This window comes from Panulirus ornatus, chromosome 5, assembly GCF_036320965.1.
Source record: "Panulirus ornatus isolate Po-2019 chromosome 5, ASM3632096v1, whole genome shotgun sequence".
Lineage (NCBI taxonomy): Eukaryota > Metazoa > Arthropoda > Malacostraca > Decapoda > Palinuridae > Panulirus > Panulirus ornatus.
In genome coordinates this window covers 4,839,800-4,857,726 of record NC_092228.1, presented here as the reverse complement: position 1 = coordinate 4,857,726, position 17,927 = coordinate 4,839,800, and the positions used below count along the sequence as shown (strand labels likewise).

Genomic DNA, 17,927 nt, shown 5'->3' with positions numbered 1-17,927 from the left:
AGTGTTTCCCCCCCCCCCCTCATCAATATCTATAATACACGTGCAGAAAACACCCGAGTGTGCGGGGCTGCAGTGGTGTGCGTGGTGGTGTAGGGTTGCTGGACGTTATCTGCAACAAGTCGAGGAGATAAGCCATCCCCGTCTGGGGTGGATTCCATCCTGGATGTCGATGATGGGAGGGGGAGGGGTAATATAAGATGGTGGGGGGTTATATGATGTGGCCAGTATGTGATGGTGTGGGTAACACACGATGGTGTGGCCAGTATATGATGGTGTGGGTAACACGATGGTGTGGCCAGTATATGATGGTGTGGCCAGTATGTGATGGCGTGGCCAACATGACTCATAACACCACCAGTGTAACTTTTCACTTTATTTTACGCCAGTGTCATCACACGGGAGGGATCCCTGACGGTCCTCAGCCCAACACGAACGCGTTGAACAAAAGGCCAATGTGACGGGCGTGGAGGTAGGCAACAAATGTGACGGCCAGGGAGGGAGCCAAATGTGTGACGGTGAAGGGGGGGCCGTCACGTGCCGCACCCTGGCGCGGGTGTGTGGCCCTGTTTGGCTAAGAACACCCACCACCACACCCTAGCCTTGCAATGGTCTACCACAACTGACAATCTCTCTCTCTCTACTTAAAAAACATGTCACAACCGCCTTATAACAATAACAACCTACAACCACTCTCAACAACATCCCGACACAACCACGCTCCTGGTTTCTCCTTAACTGACCCTCCCTGTGTTTCCAGGACCACTCCCTCCCGAGCCAACGACCAAAGCCCCTCTCACTCAAGACCCAACAAAAATCCCACTTTCCTCTCCTATCGAGTTACCTCTTCCACTCTTCCCCTCCCCGTCTCTTCCCTTGCCTCTCCCTCATGCCTGCACACAAACACACACACACACACACACACACAAGTTCAAAAGACTGGGGCCCCCACGGGTGTAAAACCTCCACGTACAGTAGAAATCTGTAATTACATACACACACACACACACACACACACACACACACACACACACAGAGGAGATGGGGTGCGACGAGGGCAGACCTACCGTCCCAAGCAGCATAAACAGATGATTACACACATGACGACGACTCGTTAACTCGTGTCATTTGACAAGGGATGATTTGCAGGGACCCTAACATCAATGGGATAAGGTCATGATGGATCTATAAGGTCCACAAGTCCTGACGCTATTCTCCCTCTACCAACTCACACTGAACCTGATAACGCATGCTTTCAGCCCACTGGAGGAAGGGTCGGTATCGAGAAGTAGAAGCACGAAAATATCGTGCCCATTTTTTTCAGAAAGGGAATGGAGAAAAATGCGCTCAACTACAGCCCAGAGGAAACACACATATATAAAAAAAACTCATCAAGTAAAGTAAGTTTCGGGAAAAAATCAGACCTTTGGGCTTCGTCGCTTTTCATTCTTACCGTGGCTATCGTCTCGCAAGACACAAACTGCAAGAATCTACGTGTGTGAAGAGGAACTCTCGCATCGACAGAGATTCAAACTGTTACTCTGCCACAGTAACGGACCGGCCGAGGGATGCAACAGAAACAGAAACGGTAGATGGCTACCACAGAAACGGAGCAGAGGATGGCTGCAACAGAAACAGACCGGCGGGTGGGTGCAACAGAAAAGTAAACGGTGATGACATTAGCTGAAGCTCAAAAAAACTGTGTGATCGTACAGAAAAATTAAGAAATGGGACCCACAAATGTGCAACTCGTTTTCCCAAAATGTACAGGGGGATGAGGCCCCACATGTGTAGAACTCTCTTCCCATAATGTGCACACACACACAAACACACACTAACATACACATGGACATTTTAAATCAAATCATATGTATACACAAACACACACGTTCAGCTGAACATACACATATACCTACAACCATTCAGAGAGAGACAGACACACACACGGGGCGCTGTTCTGGCCAAGGTTATGATGATGACATGAACTAGGTCTGAAGGTCAGGGAGAGACCTCGCCCACAGTGATTCCCGTGTCACCAAGGGGTTCGACTCCTACCCTCGGTGGCACACACACACACACTCTCTCTCTCTCTCTCTCTCTCTCTCTCTCTCTCTCCCCTTGAGCCACCACACATCATACCCTCCTCCCCACGTACGGTCTTGCCTCCTCAGAGGCAATGGGGGTGCGTAGTGGGGAGGACATCGAACTGCCGGACGCCTCGATGACATCCCCCACTGGGATTACGAGACACGAGGAACCTTCTACCCTATGGTTCTTGGCTCGCAGCGACATCGAACCAATGCGATGAATTAAACCCTTTGCCTCCAGTTCAGTTTCCGTCTAATTGCCACCAACGTCTAAATGGCCATTTAATGGTCGCTGACTCTTGAAGTCACTTGAACTCACCCTTGGGCACACCATACGACCCTCGAGCACGACGGTACGACCCAGGAGTATGACTACCTGGCCAACATACCCACGGAAGGTGTCGTTCCATCGTACCTTCGGGACTTTCTGAGCATACTGAGGCAAATATGACAGCATACATGTTGAACGTAAACAGTGGTACCAGAAAACATCACTCGGGAGATGAAATATTGTGTAGTAACCAGCTAGAGGCCATCTGGCTGGGGCGCCGACGGCAAATGGTGGGTCAAACGAACCACAATTGACAGACTTTACGGGTATTGTGAGAATGTGTGTTGCTGGGACGTGATGCATGTGTTCCTGTTACTGGGACGTGATGCATATGTTCCTGTTGCTGGGACGTGATGCATGTGTTCCTGTTACTGGGACGTGATGCATGTGTTCCTGTTGCTGGGACGTGATGCATGTGTTCCTGTTACTGGGACGTGATGCATATGTTCCTGTTGCTGGGACGTGATGCATGTGTTCCTGTTACTGGGACGTGATGCATATGTTCCTGTTGCTGGGACGTGATGCATGTGTTCCTGTTACTGGGACGTGATGCATGTGTTCCTGTTGCTGGGACGTGATGCATGTGTTCCTGTTACTGGGACGTGATGCATGTGTTCCTGTTGCTGGGACGTGATGCATGTGTTCCTGTTACTGGGACGTGATGCATGTGTTCCTGTTACTGGGACGTGATGCATGTGTTCCTGTTACTGGGACGTGATGCATGTGTTCCTGTTGCTGGGACATGATGCATGTGTTCCTGTCGCTAGGAGGTGTTTCTTGTGTTCCTGTTGCTGGGACATGATGCATGTGTTCCTGTTGCTGGGCCGTGATGCATGTGTTCCTGTTACTGGGAGGTGTTGCTTGTGTTACCATTTCTGGAAAGCGTTACTTATGTGTTCTTGTGCGTTTATGGTCGCGTGTCTTTTGCTGGTAACATTACTGAAGGTGTGTATGCGTGTGTTGCTACGTATAATTGGTTCTTATCTCTCTAACTTGACGACGTCTGCCCCTTTGTATTATCGGCGTTATCAAAACGCCTGTTCCTTCTGTTATTAATGTTTCTCTTTCTTGGTGTCTACACTGTCCTTGTTGCCGGTTCTATGTTTGTAAGTCTTCTTCGCATGGGTGTCTGCTTGTTGTGTCATTTCAAGAGCACACTTTTGTATTTCTTCACGATGGCGTTGGTAAGCCGGCGCCAGTAGGCCGGGAGAGAGAGGAGGGGGAAGTACTACGTAAGTATGTAGGCGAAGGAGGGAAGTTGGTCAGGTTTCGGTTGAATAGGCGGTTGCAAAAGAAGGGGAACAGGGAAGTACGTAGGCAAAAGGTCAGTAAGCAGGCGAGTAAGTAGATATGTATACGTACATCACTCGCCTCGGTGAGGAGTTAAGCAGGTAAGTAGTTATATGGGGGAGCAGACAGACATTTAGATAAAGAAATATATGTGGCGAGAAACGCTACGGAAAAAAGGGGGGGGGGGGGATAACGAAGAAATGGGCAAGAAATGGGGTGTGGCAAGAGACGAGTAGTAATACAGAGCGGGGACAAATAAATGTGGGGAGAGAGAGAGAGAGAAAGAGAGAGAGAGAGAGAGAGAGAGAGAGAGAGAGAGAGAGAGAGAGAGAGAGAGAGAGAGAGAGAGAGAGAGAGAGAGAGGAGGTGGATGATCAACCATCACCCGTGTCCTCTCCCCTTTCACCATCAGTGCCAGCTGGTCTGCCGGGCAAGACGGCGGAAGAATTCCGAGGTTTCCGCGTCACCTCCTTATCTGTCTTGGCCAGCCAGCCACCAGCCGCTCACCACGGGCCCGAAATTTGAACCAAACGTTCCATCATAACAGATCTCTCATCGTTCCTCCTCCAGTGTGCTGGCGCCCTAGGTATCTAATGGTGAACAAATTAAAATTCGTAAATCAAGAGAATTAATCGATGAACAAAAGAGGCGTATAATATTCCGAAAATAAATATTGCACGATTGGGCTAAAAGCTACCGGCCGTTAATGACGTCACGCACGTAAACGCAAGAGTTCGCGGACAGCACCTCCGAGTTTCTAAAAACGACTTGGGCAACGCGTAAACACGTTCGTGGTACAGAAGTAGCGACTGTGTCATGCCTCAATAAATAGACTATGGTAATATATGGTAAGCAGGTACGTTAAGCTAAAATATAGAGCCAGAGAACAGAGGTCCTTATAATATTGGTGAGCCGTTGCACCATTGCTTAACGCTTTAGTAAGACACGCCAAGTGGTGGGATGAAGGCCTGTCTTCTGATCTCATCTTCACGAGTCAAAATTAAAGGCCGGGCCGTCATGCCCCTAAGGATCGTATCGTCGTGTTCGAGGGGTCGGTCGTACAGTTGTGCTCAGGGGGGGGGGTGTTCGTATCGTCGTGCTCGAAACTTGATTGGTATAATACCGTGAACCTCACCGAAGAACTGGTTGTGATCGGGTTCTGTATATGGCCTCTGGTATGTTCACCTCTCACAGCGCCCTCATGAGCCGCCGGGAGAGCGTGTTGGTACCTCCTCCCGCTCTGTCTTCACCACCCCCACCCACCCAACCCCATTCCCCTCCAAGCCTCCCTGACCCACCAATAAGGCGGGGAGGGTACGTACCTCCGAGCCAGCCCTCACCTCTACTCCTTCCTGACCCGTCAAAGAGAGTGTGGAGGCCGGTGCGTGGTTCCTCCTGGTCAGCCCTCACCTCCCTGACCCATCAAGTGGGTGTGGAGGTTTATCCTCTGGTCAGCCATTACCCCACACCCTAACTCCTGGTCCCTCAGAACCCACATGTAATGTCTCATCCCGCATGCTAATTATCCTGTAGCGCATGTATCCATACCACTTACTGTACTCCTCCTACTCTGCCTGAAATGTTTCTCCCTACTCAGTCAAAAACAAGCTATGGGGACATGATAACATTACAACACACGTACGTGTGTAGGCTTTCTTAAGACACCAGTTAAACACGAGCGCGATGGACGCGCCTGGACCAGGTAAACTCCAACTTTCCCTACGTGCAGTCATGCAGGCCCCAGACCCAGCAGCAACAGCAGCAGCCAGCTGCTCCACCAGCTGACGCTCCATGGCCGCCCGCCCGTCCCCGCCTCCACACACCCCAGGTGAGGAGGACCACTTCGGCGGCTGATGTCACACGCTGGCCTGCCAAAACCACCCCCATACTACCACCCTCACCGTAAGCGGTATTTTGGTCAACCCATGAATGACGGCCACCGGTCTACTAACGCATATTTTCCGTGAAAATAACTGGAAAATGTGTGTCGCTGTTCGCCCAAGGGCGACGTTACAATGATAAAAAAAACGAGGTGCAATTAAAAGAAAAATAGCCCAATCTAATTATCATCATGAGAACGTTAGTTATGGAAGTGAATACAAACTGTATTGGATGATTTGAGATGTGCATATACGGCCTGAGGAACACACAATCGCGCCACTGTCTACTCTCTGCGGCGGACAGGAGCCGCAGACGTGAGATTATACACTAATAACCGGTCGGGCCAAATTACCGGAGGCAGCAATCTGCCTGGGGCAGGCCAGGCCAGGCCAGGGCTTCCGTTGATCGATCAAGCTGTTGACCCGCCGCCACGAGACTTCACTCGGTGAACAGCATTACCTGACCAACACCAGGCTGCCCACGACACTTTGTACATAACACAACACACCACGCACCACCCACCATCGCCTCCCTCCTCACCGCCACCACCAACCTCTCCCTCCATCCCCCACCCCAACCCCACTCCTTCCCTGCAGATCACAACATGCACAAGTTCTCCTCTTCAATCACCCTCCCTCCCTTCCCCCCCATCCTCTCCTCTCCCCCTCACCATCCCCCTCCCCAGCCCACTTTCAGTATTTGTGTTCCTTGTTGCCTCCTCTGGCCCTCCTCGCTACCTCAGAGAGAGAGAGAGAGAGAGAGAGAGAGAGAGAGAGAGAGAGAGAGAGAGAGAGAGAGAGAGAGAGAGAGAGAGAGAGAACCCTTGGAAAATAATAGAGCAACACAAGTTACACATTCTCATGTTCACGGTGAATCAGAAACCACAGTGAGATCTTCGGTCTCTGCAACGACGGTTGGTGCCTCTCCGTCACCTCTCAGAGCTTCATGAAGCCGTCTGTGGCGTTGATGGTGTCTTCTCGGAAGGAGACTGCAAAGCACGAACACTCAAATCAACCGCCTGAGTTCCCCGTCACTCCATGCGGGAGCTGAGTGACCGGATTGTCACACCAAGTTCCCCATCACCCCCCAACACGGAAGCTTGATTGATCCGGGCGTCACTGCTGTTCTACCCCTTCTCTCCATACATAAGCTGAGTGACCGCGTTGCCGCTGGAGTTCCCCGGTCACTCCAGGTAAGGAGAGCGACCAGGCTGTCACACCACAGAGCACATATGGGAAGAAAGTCTTGCATAAGCGAACCTCGCTACAAATCCGCCAACTGCAGGTGTCAAAAGACCTGCTACCCTAAGACCACAGATGACATTCCCTTCTATCAAGCACGGTCCCTTGAGTACGATGACCTGGCCTTTGACATGATCCTTCAACGTTCAGGTCAAAGACCAAAGGTGTAGTACTCAAGGGGTGCACCGTGGTGCTCAAGGGTCGTGTCGTTGTGATCAAGGGTCGAACCGCCTTAATCACCGGGTTAAAGACATACACGAGGCTACTACAACATGACACCTCGGGCAGGGTAGTGCATCCATACAACTGCCGGCCGGGCGGACATGCTCTTCCCCCCCAATCATGCCCAAGCCGGTGATGCCGAGGGACGACTGAATGTCAGGGGTGAGGCCGGGCGACGTTTACCCCGGCTCATGGCCTCCTCTGGTCACCTCCCTACACCTCGCACAGTTTAGCTGGATGTCCGACGGACAGCCTTTCGATAACCGAGACCAAACCCGACCAACTTAGCTGATCGACACTTAGAAATGACTCCATGATAAACAAGAGGAGGAAGCGATCACTCATCTCACAACCCCACACAGTCGGGGATTATGTAAAGAGCCACTCTTCCCCCAACCTGCAGCGGAGAGAAACTCTGGAAGGGTGTGCGATGTGTACCTAAAGCTTCCCCCCCAAGAGCACTGCCTGGAAACAGCAGGCAAACTCTCGTCCGCCGCCCCAGTGAGCCACACCATAAAGTCAAGAGCTATGTAGGTCAGACCCCGGTGCGTGCTGTGGGCGCCCTCTGAAGCCCCCACCAACTTGCATGATGAGAGTCAATGTTTGCTCTCCCCTGAGCCATCACAACACAACACAGACCCTCACAGTTCTGCTGGTAGCGAGCGGGTAAACAAGGTCAGGGTGTTAAACAGCCTAGTCGCGACACCCGCCACACCCAACGCCAGTCACGTTGTTCTGTCCCAATCCCTCAGCGGAGGGGACTAGCACACGCCCCTGGACCAAAAAGCTGCGCCGACCGCCCCATATAAAAAGATCTATGAGGCTGGATCTGGCTGGAGTCACCTGAAAGAGCAGCTAAGGCCGGCAAATGGCCTTGGATTTGTCGACACGAGCAGCTTATCTGTTTTGACGATCTTGTTACCTCACGGGAGACGGTGGTGTGTACATTACTATATATCGTGCGAAATACATCAAACCAGTACGAATGGTTCATGAAGCAGTTTCATAGAGCAAACACTGAACGGCCCAAAGCTACATGAGTCTCGGGGGTAGAGTTAGGCTGCCAGCCGCGAGGACGAAATGAAACACTCTCGACAAACACGACAAGGGTGCCAAGGTAAGAACGTGAGGGAAAGTTGGCGATATCTCCCCGTACACTCCTTGCCCCTGCCACTGGGGAAGACAACCCCTCTCTTTCCCTCCCAGCACGGCCACTCTCACTTCCCTTCTCATGCAATCAGGTGATCATTCGCATCCAACTCGGTGTATAAATAACACTGAGGGGAGATCCTCCTTGCTGCACTCCAGCCCTCGTCAACAAACAACGCCAACAAAGTCGCTCGTGCAGCGCCACCAATACGCCGTTTAAACAACTAGAATTCTGATTTGACGGTTCCTCCCCGTCACAGTACGGGCCGCGTGAGCCGGGCGGGCGCCTTAGTTTTGGCGGGAGCTATACGGTTAGGTGTCGTCTGGCCAGACATGGGACTGGGTGAAGACACAACACCTGCTTCCCTCATGCCAGCAAACGTGAATCAAAATCCAACATACACCAAACTAAAGTATTTGGCTATGAAATCCTTGAGCAAGACGACTGTACGACCCTTCGGAACGACTGAACGATATTTAGGTACGATGGTCCGGTCTTTAAAGGTCAGGTCAATGGCCGAGCCATCGTTACCCAAGGGTCGTACCACTGTGGTCAAGTGTATGGGTGTGCTAAAGTACTGTATAGCAGTGCTCATGGGTTGTGCTCACAGGTCGTATCCATGAGGCTAAACTTCAAGCTTTAAGTTAAAAGAAAGATTAATAATCTATAAATAGTTTCCCTCAACACATTTCAGGCGAATAGTTTACCGTGGGGAAGAGTTCTCTGGCGGTCTAGAATGAACTAGGCGGTTGAGAAGAATGAACGGAGCGGTGAAAATAACCTTCTGTCGTCTGCTGTGAACGTATGGCTCATTATGCCATTCTTGTGGAATGCTAACCTCACACAGTATGTGTGTACAACTGTACATGTGTGTGTGTGTGTGTGTGTGTGTGTGGGTTTGTTTCTGGAATCACCTAGTTGGAAAGTACGAGTACTTGGAGGTGGTCTCTTAAACTATCGTACGACTTTTGAAACTATCGTACAGCTTTTGGAACTTTTAGTAGCATTCATAGTGTCATCATTCAGCTTATTCCATTCACACACTACTCTTGCAAAATGCAAGTTCTTCCTAACATATTTTCTAGTAGGTTTCTTGCATAATTTCATGCAATGACTTCTGACTGCTCTCCATCTTGTGCATCTTTGGGAGAACGGTTCCCATCAGTCGACTCCCCATCAATCTAGTTACTAGTAACCTTCGAAGTTGTGATCATGTCACCCCCGCCTTACTCCTCTCTCCTCCATGGTTAGCAAATTCATGGCTTCTAACCTCTCACTGCAACTCAGCTCTCCTAATTCTGGTACCAGTGTTGACGCTTTTCTCTTTACCTTCCTTATGTTTTGTGCTTCCTGGAGCGCGATGGCTAAATCTGAGAGGCATAGTCCATTATTGGCTCAATTTACGCCGTAAATATTTTCCTGAATAGTTCTTTCTCCGTGAACCTAACTGCGACGCTCATATTTCCCAGCAGAGACTCTTTGTCTCCATTACGAACCTCCTCAGGTGCAGCTCTGGCGATGGGTTTGGTACAGTGCACAGTAACATCGACTCAAAGTCACTCTCTCACAAAGATTCCTGTTAGATAATAACAGCATCGAAGTCATCTCTCAGTATGTCTCATTCTAATCACTCGAACTGAATTTCATCGACCATACATCACACCAACTTGAGAATTTGTCAACGTCCCCTTGTAAACAAATGCAGTCCTCATCGCTCTCTACTTCCCTTATGACCTTAGTATCATCCGCAAACACAGTCAGGTTTAAACCTAGTCCAGGCAAGTCATTTACACATGGTGTATGCTTGAGTGTGTGTGTGTGTGTGTGTGTGTGTGTGTGTGTGTTTGCAATCATAATGTTTTCCTTGTAAGGGTGTGAGTGCTACATAACCCCAAACATCCCGCCATTCAAGCAACACTGTGAATGATGCTCCAACAAACACATGCAATGGAATAACCTTGCCAGAGATAATAGAGCGACGCTAACACCACTCACCAGACATGAGCATCAACTCACCTTCACACATCTTCACAATATTCCAACGCCAGCATCACGAGATATTCAATCTACAGCCATCTAGGCAGATAAAAAACTTTAAGCAATCCTCATTCAACTCCTTTCTGTCCCCGAGGTTTGGAATGGCTGGCTCCCGCAGGGTAAACAAACAGCATAAAATATTTTGGCGTCAAGCACGTCGCCGGTTAAGGCCAGTTAGTCTTAAGTAATACTGTGGATTGCATTCACCAAGGCCATCCTACACGTCAGAGCTTCACAGAATCTTATTTCTACCTTCACACGCTTCTCTATCTCAAAACAATAACAGACGCGTGACATAAGTCATGCCATATATTCAATGGAAATTACAGATCTCGGGAATATGCAACTGACAATATATATATATATATATATATATATATATATATATATATATATATATATTTTTTTTTTTTTTTTTTTTATACTTTGTCGCTGTCTCCCGCGTTTGCGAGGTAGCGCAAGGAAACAGACGAAAGAAATGGCCCAACCCCCCCCCCCCATACACATGTACATACACACGTCCAGACACGCAAATATACATACCTACACAGCTTTCCATGGTTTACCCCAGACGCTTCACATGCCTTGCTTCAATCCACTGACAGCACGTCAACCCCTGTATACCACATGACTCCAATTCACTCTATTTCTTGCCCTCCTTTCACCCTCCTGCATGTTCAGGCCCCGATCACACAAAATCTTTTTCACTCCATCTTTCCACCTCCAATTTGGTCTCCCTCTTCTCCTCGTTCCCTCCACCTCCGACACATATATCCTCTTGGTCAATCTCTCCTCACTCATTCTCTCCATGTGCCCAAACCATTTCAAAACACCCTCTTCTGCTCTCTCGACCACGCTCTTTTTATTTCCACACATCTCTCTTACCCTTACGTTACTTACTCGATCAAACCACCTCACACCACACATTGTCCTCAAACATCTCATTTCCAGCACATCCATCCTCCTGCGCACATCTCTATCCATAGCCCACGCCTCGCAACCATACAGCATTGTTGGAACCACTATTCCCTCAAACATACCCATTTTTGCTTTCCGAGATAATGTTCTCGACTTCCACACATTTTTCAAGGCTCCCAAAATTTTCGCCCCCTCCCCCACTCTATGATCCACTTCCGCTTCCATGGTTCCATCCGCTGACAGATCCACTCCCAGATATCTAAAACACTTCACTTCCTCCAGTTTTTCTCCATTCAAACTCACCTCCCAATTGACTTGACCCTCACCCCTACTGTACCTAATAACCTTGCTCTTATTCACATTTACTCTCAACTTTCTTCTTCCACACACTTTACCAAACTCAGTCACCAGCTTCTGCAGTTTCTCACATGAATCAGCCACCAGCGCTGTATCATCAGCGAACAACAATTGACTCACTTCCCAAGCTCTCTCATCCCCAACAGACTTCATACTTGCCCCTCTTTCCAGGACTCTTGCATTTACCTCCTTTACAACCCCATCCATAAACAAATTAAACAACCATGGAGACATCACACACCCCTGCCGCAAACCTACATTCACTGAGAACCAATCACTTTCCTCTCTTCCTACACGTACACATGCCTTACATCCTCGATAAAAACTTTTCACTGCTTCTAACAACTTGCCTCCCACACCATATATTCTTAATACCTTCCACAGAGCATCTCTATCAACTCTTATCATATGCCTTCTCCAGATCCATAAATGCTACATACAAATCCATTTGCTTTTCTAAGTATTTCTCACATACATTCTTCAAAGCAAACACCTGATCCACACATCCTCTACCACTTCTGAAACCGCACTGCTCTTCCCCAATCTGATGCTCTGTACATGCCTTCACCCTCTCAATCAATACCCTCCCATATAATTTACCAGGAATACTCAACAAACTTATACCTCTGTAATTTGAGCACTCACTCTTATCCCCTTTGCCTTTGTACAATGGCACTATGCACGCATTCCGCCAATCCTCAGGCACCTCACCATGAGTCATACATACATTAAATAACCTTATATATATATATATATATATATATATATATATATATATATATATATATATATATATATATATATATCGTTACTTGTAGGAAAACAAGTTTCTCGAACGTCAGCAGCTGTATACCAAAGCAAATCATAGCCCATCATCCTTCACTGGATGGTCTTTGACGAATGAATAATAATTGGATAACTCAATCACATGAATTATGTATTGGGCAGTGTTCTATCACAGACAACGATACAGCCAACTTAATTAAGGTCAGTGTTAGGATACCGCTCATCTAGCAACAACGCGTCTCATGTCTGCCACTGCATGGTACTGATAAAAACTCACCAGATGCTTCCTAACCTAGGTCGACCCTTGCAGACCGACGGCACGACCCCTTAAGAGGTAGGTCAAAGACTAACCAGGCCATCACATTCAAAAGTTCGAACCGTTGTTATCAGGACGATGACTACAGTTTTCCTCCACTATTGCTCCACTGCGACGCTGAGCATCACTACATAATACAGTTTATCCCTCATACAACGCATGATCTAGGGCGGGTCGAAAGGGCAAGGGAAAAACGGCGAAGGCGGCGATCACCCCATCTCCTTTCAGCTACAAAATATACAATTAACTTGATATGAAGAAATCATACATTTTAATATCAAACATTTTAGACCTTACAAACGGAAAATGTAAATAAGTATGCATATTACCCGTGTCAGTGATATATATATTGGTGACCAATGGAACAACCGGGTCAGCTTCACCACTTCCCCAAAACAATGACATGTATGGTACATATAGATTTTCTTTTTCCATAAAAGCATTTTACTTTGTTTCATCGAACTAGGCCCTCTTGATTACAGATATCACCTGTTTTATGTTATCAAATGTCATAAATCTATTATAATCACTCAAAACTGGTCGATGGTTTCATCATAAACCTATACCTGGACACCACTATATCCATTTTATTTGAACCTGAAGAAAATGAGTGATTTAAGATCCTTAAAGCTCATAAGAGCGCCATGTTCCACATGATAAACGTTCTTATAAATTTCATTTTTGCTTTGAGCTTAGCATTATCTTTTACAAGATCACTCCCCTCAGCCCTGACCAAATCCTGGGTATGGTCCTGCATGAGATGCAGCCTTAACCTTCATACGAGACGCCGTGGTCAAGCCCATTCCAGAGTACAGTACCGTGTTACTCCAAGGTCACTGTATCTCATGCTTGAAAAGCTGACATCCTGTTGTATCGTGCGCCTAGAAAATTGCTTCCCTAATGACCGTTCTCCCAATTAGAGAACCATTAAAACGGGAAAACTGCGCGCCCGCCGCCGAAAATAGACGTCAAACACGAACGCAATCAGCTCCGCTTACCAGATGAAGCCACGCCCACCTGGTTATTCTGAGCCAATGAGGTCGCTGCGCGCCAAGAGACCTAGCCAATGACGTGGTCGCGTGCCCCAAGATTGATCTCGGAATAAACCCGCAATGTCCGACCTTTGGCTACACTACGTCTTGAACCTCCACCAACCTTTATATTCGCCTTAATGCCTCATACTTTGCTGTGGTTTTGCATACATCAAGACGAGAACAAAGGAAAGGAGATGATCTTTCTGGGAATATTCAAGATATGGCTGTTTTTCCCCTCTTCCCTCGTCCAAAACTCTACGGATTTAACCCGATTCATTTGCATACGACGCACGCGATATACCGATTTTAGAAGCAATAATTTGCCCGAGAGTAATCGTAAAAATATATATATTCCAGTAAGTCAGGGAGGCAACAACGGCAGGGATGGGAAATATGTATGAGACCAGAGTACTCATTTACAATAACAGGTGGGCCTAACGCGTACCGCTCACCGCAGGATCCACATGTTGACGAAAAACGGGTCGTGTGAGTTATCGTGTTGTCAAGTGTTGTGGGAGACGGAGATAGACTGTATGGTTGCGGGATGAATGCCAGCGGTCCACGTGTGAGTGACACACGACAGCTCACAGCGCTGTCGTTACTAGCCCTCCTTATCCAGGATAATAATAATAATAATAATAATAATAATAATAATAATAATAATAATAACAACAATAATAATAATAATAATAATAATAATAATATTAATAACTTATCAACCGAAGTGGTCATATGCGAAGCAGTGCAGTGATTGGGAAGTGTACGGGAGGATGCAACACGAAGTCAAGAAAGTGGTGCAGAGGTGGACAATAAAGGGTACGAAACGCCATTTCTCTGGCTACTAATATTCCTCGCGACCAAAAAAGTGGAGAAAGAAAAGTGTGGCGTAATCAGTATCGATCCGCAGACCCGATGAGATGTGGACATTGTCATGTCCACAGGATCAACCATCTGGAGATATCGACCAGTTGACCAGGGCTCCACCACACTGGTCCTCTTCCTCGGGCGAGACATGGCTTTTGTTATGGACCCTCTGGTACCACAAGGCTTCCTTCCTGAACCCAGGGACTAATTCACTTGTAATGGAGAGGGGCCATACAGTACGTCTGGCCTCTGCAGGATCAATACTGATCCGTGAACCCTCGAAATATTATGTCGTGATGCTCCGGAACACTATCTCAAGAACCCTCTCATCACTGTCTCACAAGGCCTCGAGCCACTGCTCCAACAAAGCCCCAGACCACTACCGGGAAAACTCTCCCACCATCTTTTCGTGAAGCTTCGGAACATTTGCTTGTGAACCCTCTCTTTTCTGACCCATAAAGCCTCAGGTGACTCTCCCGTGAAGCTCCGGAACGTTACCAGGTAAACCCTCCAACCGCTGTCCCATGAGAAGCTTCGGAACACTTCCTTGCAATCCTCCCCGGTGTCACACGAAAACTGAAGCCACTGTCCCGTAAAGCCTCGAACCTGTGTCTGACGAGATACGATACACCCACGTAGCAGAATACATTATATTACCATAAACTCGCACCTTCAAAATGTACCATGTTACACCCGCACGTCAGAATACAATCAATACATTAGGGCGCACTGTAATACACCCTCGCGTCAGAATATACATTGCGATACACTCATCTGACGCTAAACAAAATACATCACAATAAAATACACGACAGCACGCATGCAGTAATAAAACATACAAAACCAAGTCGGACCCAGGGCCTTGATAAAGGCTCTTGCACCCAGCTGGGACCTAGCTACACCTTAGCCAAGTCCTAGCTACACCCACCCGAAACCTCCTAGGTAGTCTGTACACTTAGCTACTGGGTCTGACCTGGGGTGTAGGTGATTCTCGACCCTCAGTCCTCCCGGCATATGGGTAAATTTTAAAGCTACCTGGTAATTTCATTGCTGATTATTGTTCATCTCGTAACACTGTCTCCCAACAGTTAGGACCCACCACCGAACTGGTAACAGTATACTGGTAGTATCCTTACTTACGAGGGAGAGTATACCGGTAATATGCTTTATGAGGAAGTATCCTGGAAGTAAACTAAATCTATGAGGGAGACAATACTTGTATACACTTTATGAGGGATAGTATACCAGTAGTATGCTTGCTTTGTGAGGCAGAGTATACCAGGAGGACACTCGCAACTCACACACACACACACAGAGCTTCCTCACCAATCTATGAGGATGTCAGGAGGGAAGCCTCCGACACGATTCTGCAGGAATATTGCACTTAGCAGCTTATTCCTAACACATTCACTATCTCTAATATATATATATATATATATATATATATATATATATATATATATATATATATATATATATATATATACATATATATATATATATATATATATATATATATATATATATATATATATATATATATATATATATATATATATAAAGAACTCTCTTATCCGGCAAAGATAGTGAGAGGAGCGAAGCACAAGTGAGTGAGTGTGTGTGTGTGTGAGGGAGGGAGGGTGAGAAAGACGCCCACCTACAACACATGAGGCAAGTGAAGGGTACTCACTGGGGTTGTCGCCTCGTCACCCTCTCCAGATACTCCTTGGCCGTGGCGTAGGCGACGGCGCTCACCGTGTGCAGGTACTGGAAGACGACCTCAGCCATGCTCCTCAGTTCCTCCACCTCCTCCTCGAAGTCCTCAGCTTCCTCCTCCAGCAACTGCGTTAAAAAGACGTTTATATATATATATATATATATATATATATATATATATATATATATATATATATATATATATATATATATATATCAAAGGTTATATAATTCCAAATTACTTATGAATTGTATAAATGACTAGTTATGGAAACTAGTGAAGACTTAAAAAATCTCATAAATTGATTAATTATAAGTTATACAGTGATGGAATAGATGAGCTGCAAGACATTGTCTTAAGCGATCGACCCAACACGGCCAAAGTGAGGGGGTCGATCATGGCCATGTCGACTGCAAAGCTGAATATCGAGTGTTGAAGAAGTTAATGCAGCCAGGACGTACGAGAACCATGTAAACAAAAAGACGACAACAAATCTGTGCTTGAGACAACTCTTAAGAAATGTTCAAGTCTAAGTCGGCCAATTTCCAATTCCAATCCCTCTAGACCGTGTGACTTCCACATGCTAAAAACTCTTTCGAATGTTTTCTGAAAATCTAAGTGGATGACATCAACTGCTTTACGTTTATCAGACTAAAGAAATCAAAGCAGATTTGTCAGGCATGAGCGATTTAGTTTAGTTTCAAAATCAGACTAAAGAAATCAAAGCAGATTTGTCAGGCATGAGCGATTTAGTTTAGTTTCAAATAAATTAGCATATTCCTCCGATACCGGACGGTGCTTGAGTGATCTGCTACAGTGTGAACTCTGACGTGAGTCTTGATCATTTATGACTGGAAATACGGAAAACATCTGAGCTCTGTAGGTGTACCTTTGTGCGAGACGCCGAGCCTTGAGAAGCGGACAGACGTTCCTCGGAAATACCTGCGTTGTGTGTGTGTGTGTGTGTGTGTGTGTGTGTGTGTGTGTGTGTGTGCGCGAGTCTACGCGAAGCATAAACATTCTGGGGTCACCTGATCGAAGAAGCGAAGTTCAATATTAGTTTTTTTTTCCTAAAGCTTCGTGGGGAATGCGTCGAGTCCCATTCACAACAGGAAGAGGGCGAAACGAGAGCCAAAACCCAGGGTAAGGGGTCGTTATATACAGCAAGCTGTTTGCCATGCCAGGTTTAGCACTGGTGGATCTCACACAACAGACAGACAGTTAGACAGACTGTGATTTACAGCCTCCCTTGCAGGGTGGAATGATGTCATCAGCAAGTGTTACTCTGTACGTTTCCTTCATCAACCCTGGCGTCGTCGCCCCCAACCCCCGTCCCCACCCGCAGCACATGTGTGGACCACAGTAACGAAGGTGAAGCGTGTCACAACACAGGTTAAACACCTGTTGCTCTACAGGTGTCCGACCACAGATGTCATGGCTTAACGCACCGCCAGAAATAGAATATGAACAAATAATACACAAGATAAAACTCATTTGCATACTGGCACATGAGAAATACTTCTAAAAGCCTCGGTCCCCCCCACCCCACCCCCTCTCTCTCTAACAGTGTTGTCAGGGGGGGTTATGACAGTCTGGGGAACTGGGCTGTGGGGAAAGCGTGCAAGGCTTCTTTTCAGGTGTTGAACACTTGCGCGCCAAATCCATCGAATATGCTGAGGTGAAGACACACATCTGCGGC

General features: G+C 47.2%; 1 protein-coding gene across 1 annotated transcript in view; it reads right to left on the bottom strand.

The window, feature by feature from the left end:
• LOC139747586 (uncharacterized) overlaps positions 1-17,927 on the bottom strand; it is a 333,338-nt gene that overhangs the window by 179,282 nt on the left and 136,129 nt on the right. Inside the window, exon 46 of the mRNA XM_071660031.1 lies at positions 16,202-16,353. Coding sequence (XP_071516132.1) covers positions 16,202-16,353 — 152 coding nt within the window. The remainder of the gene's footprint in view (positions 1-16,201; positions 16,354-17,927) is intronic.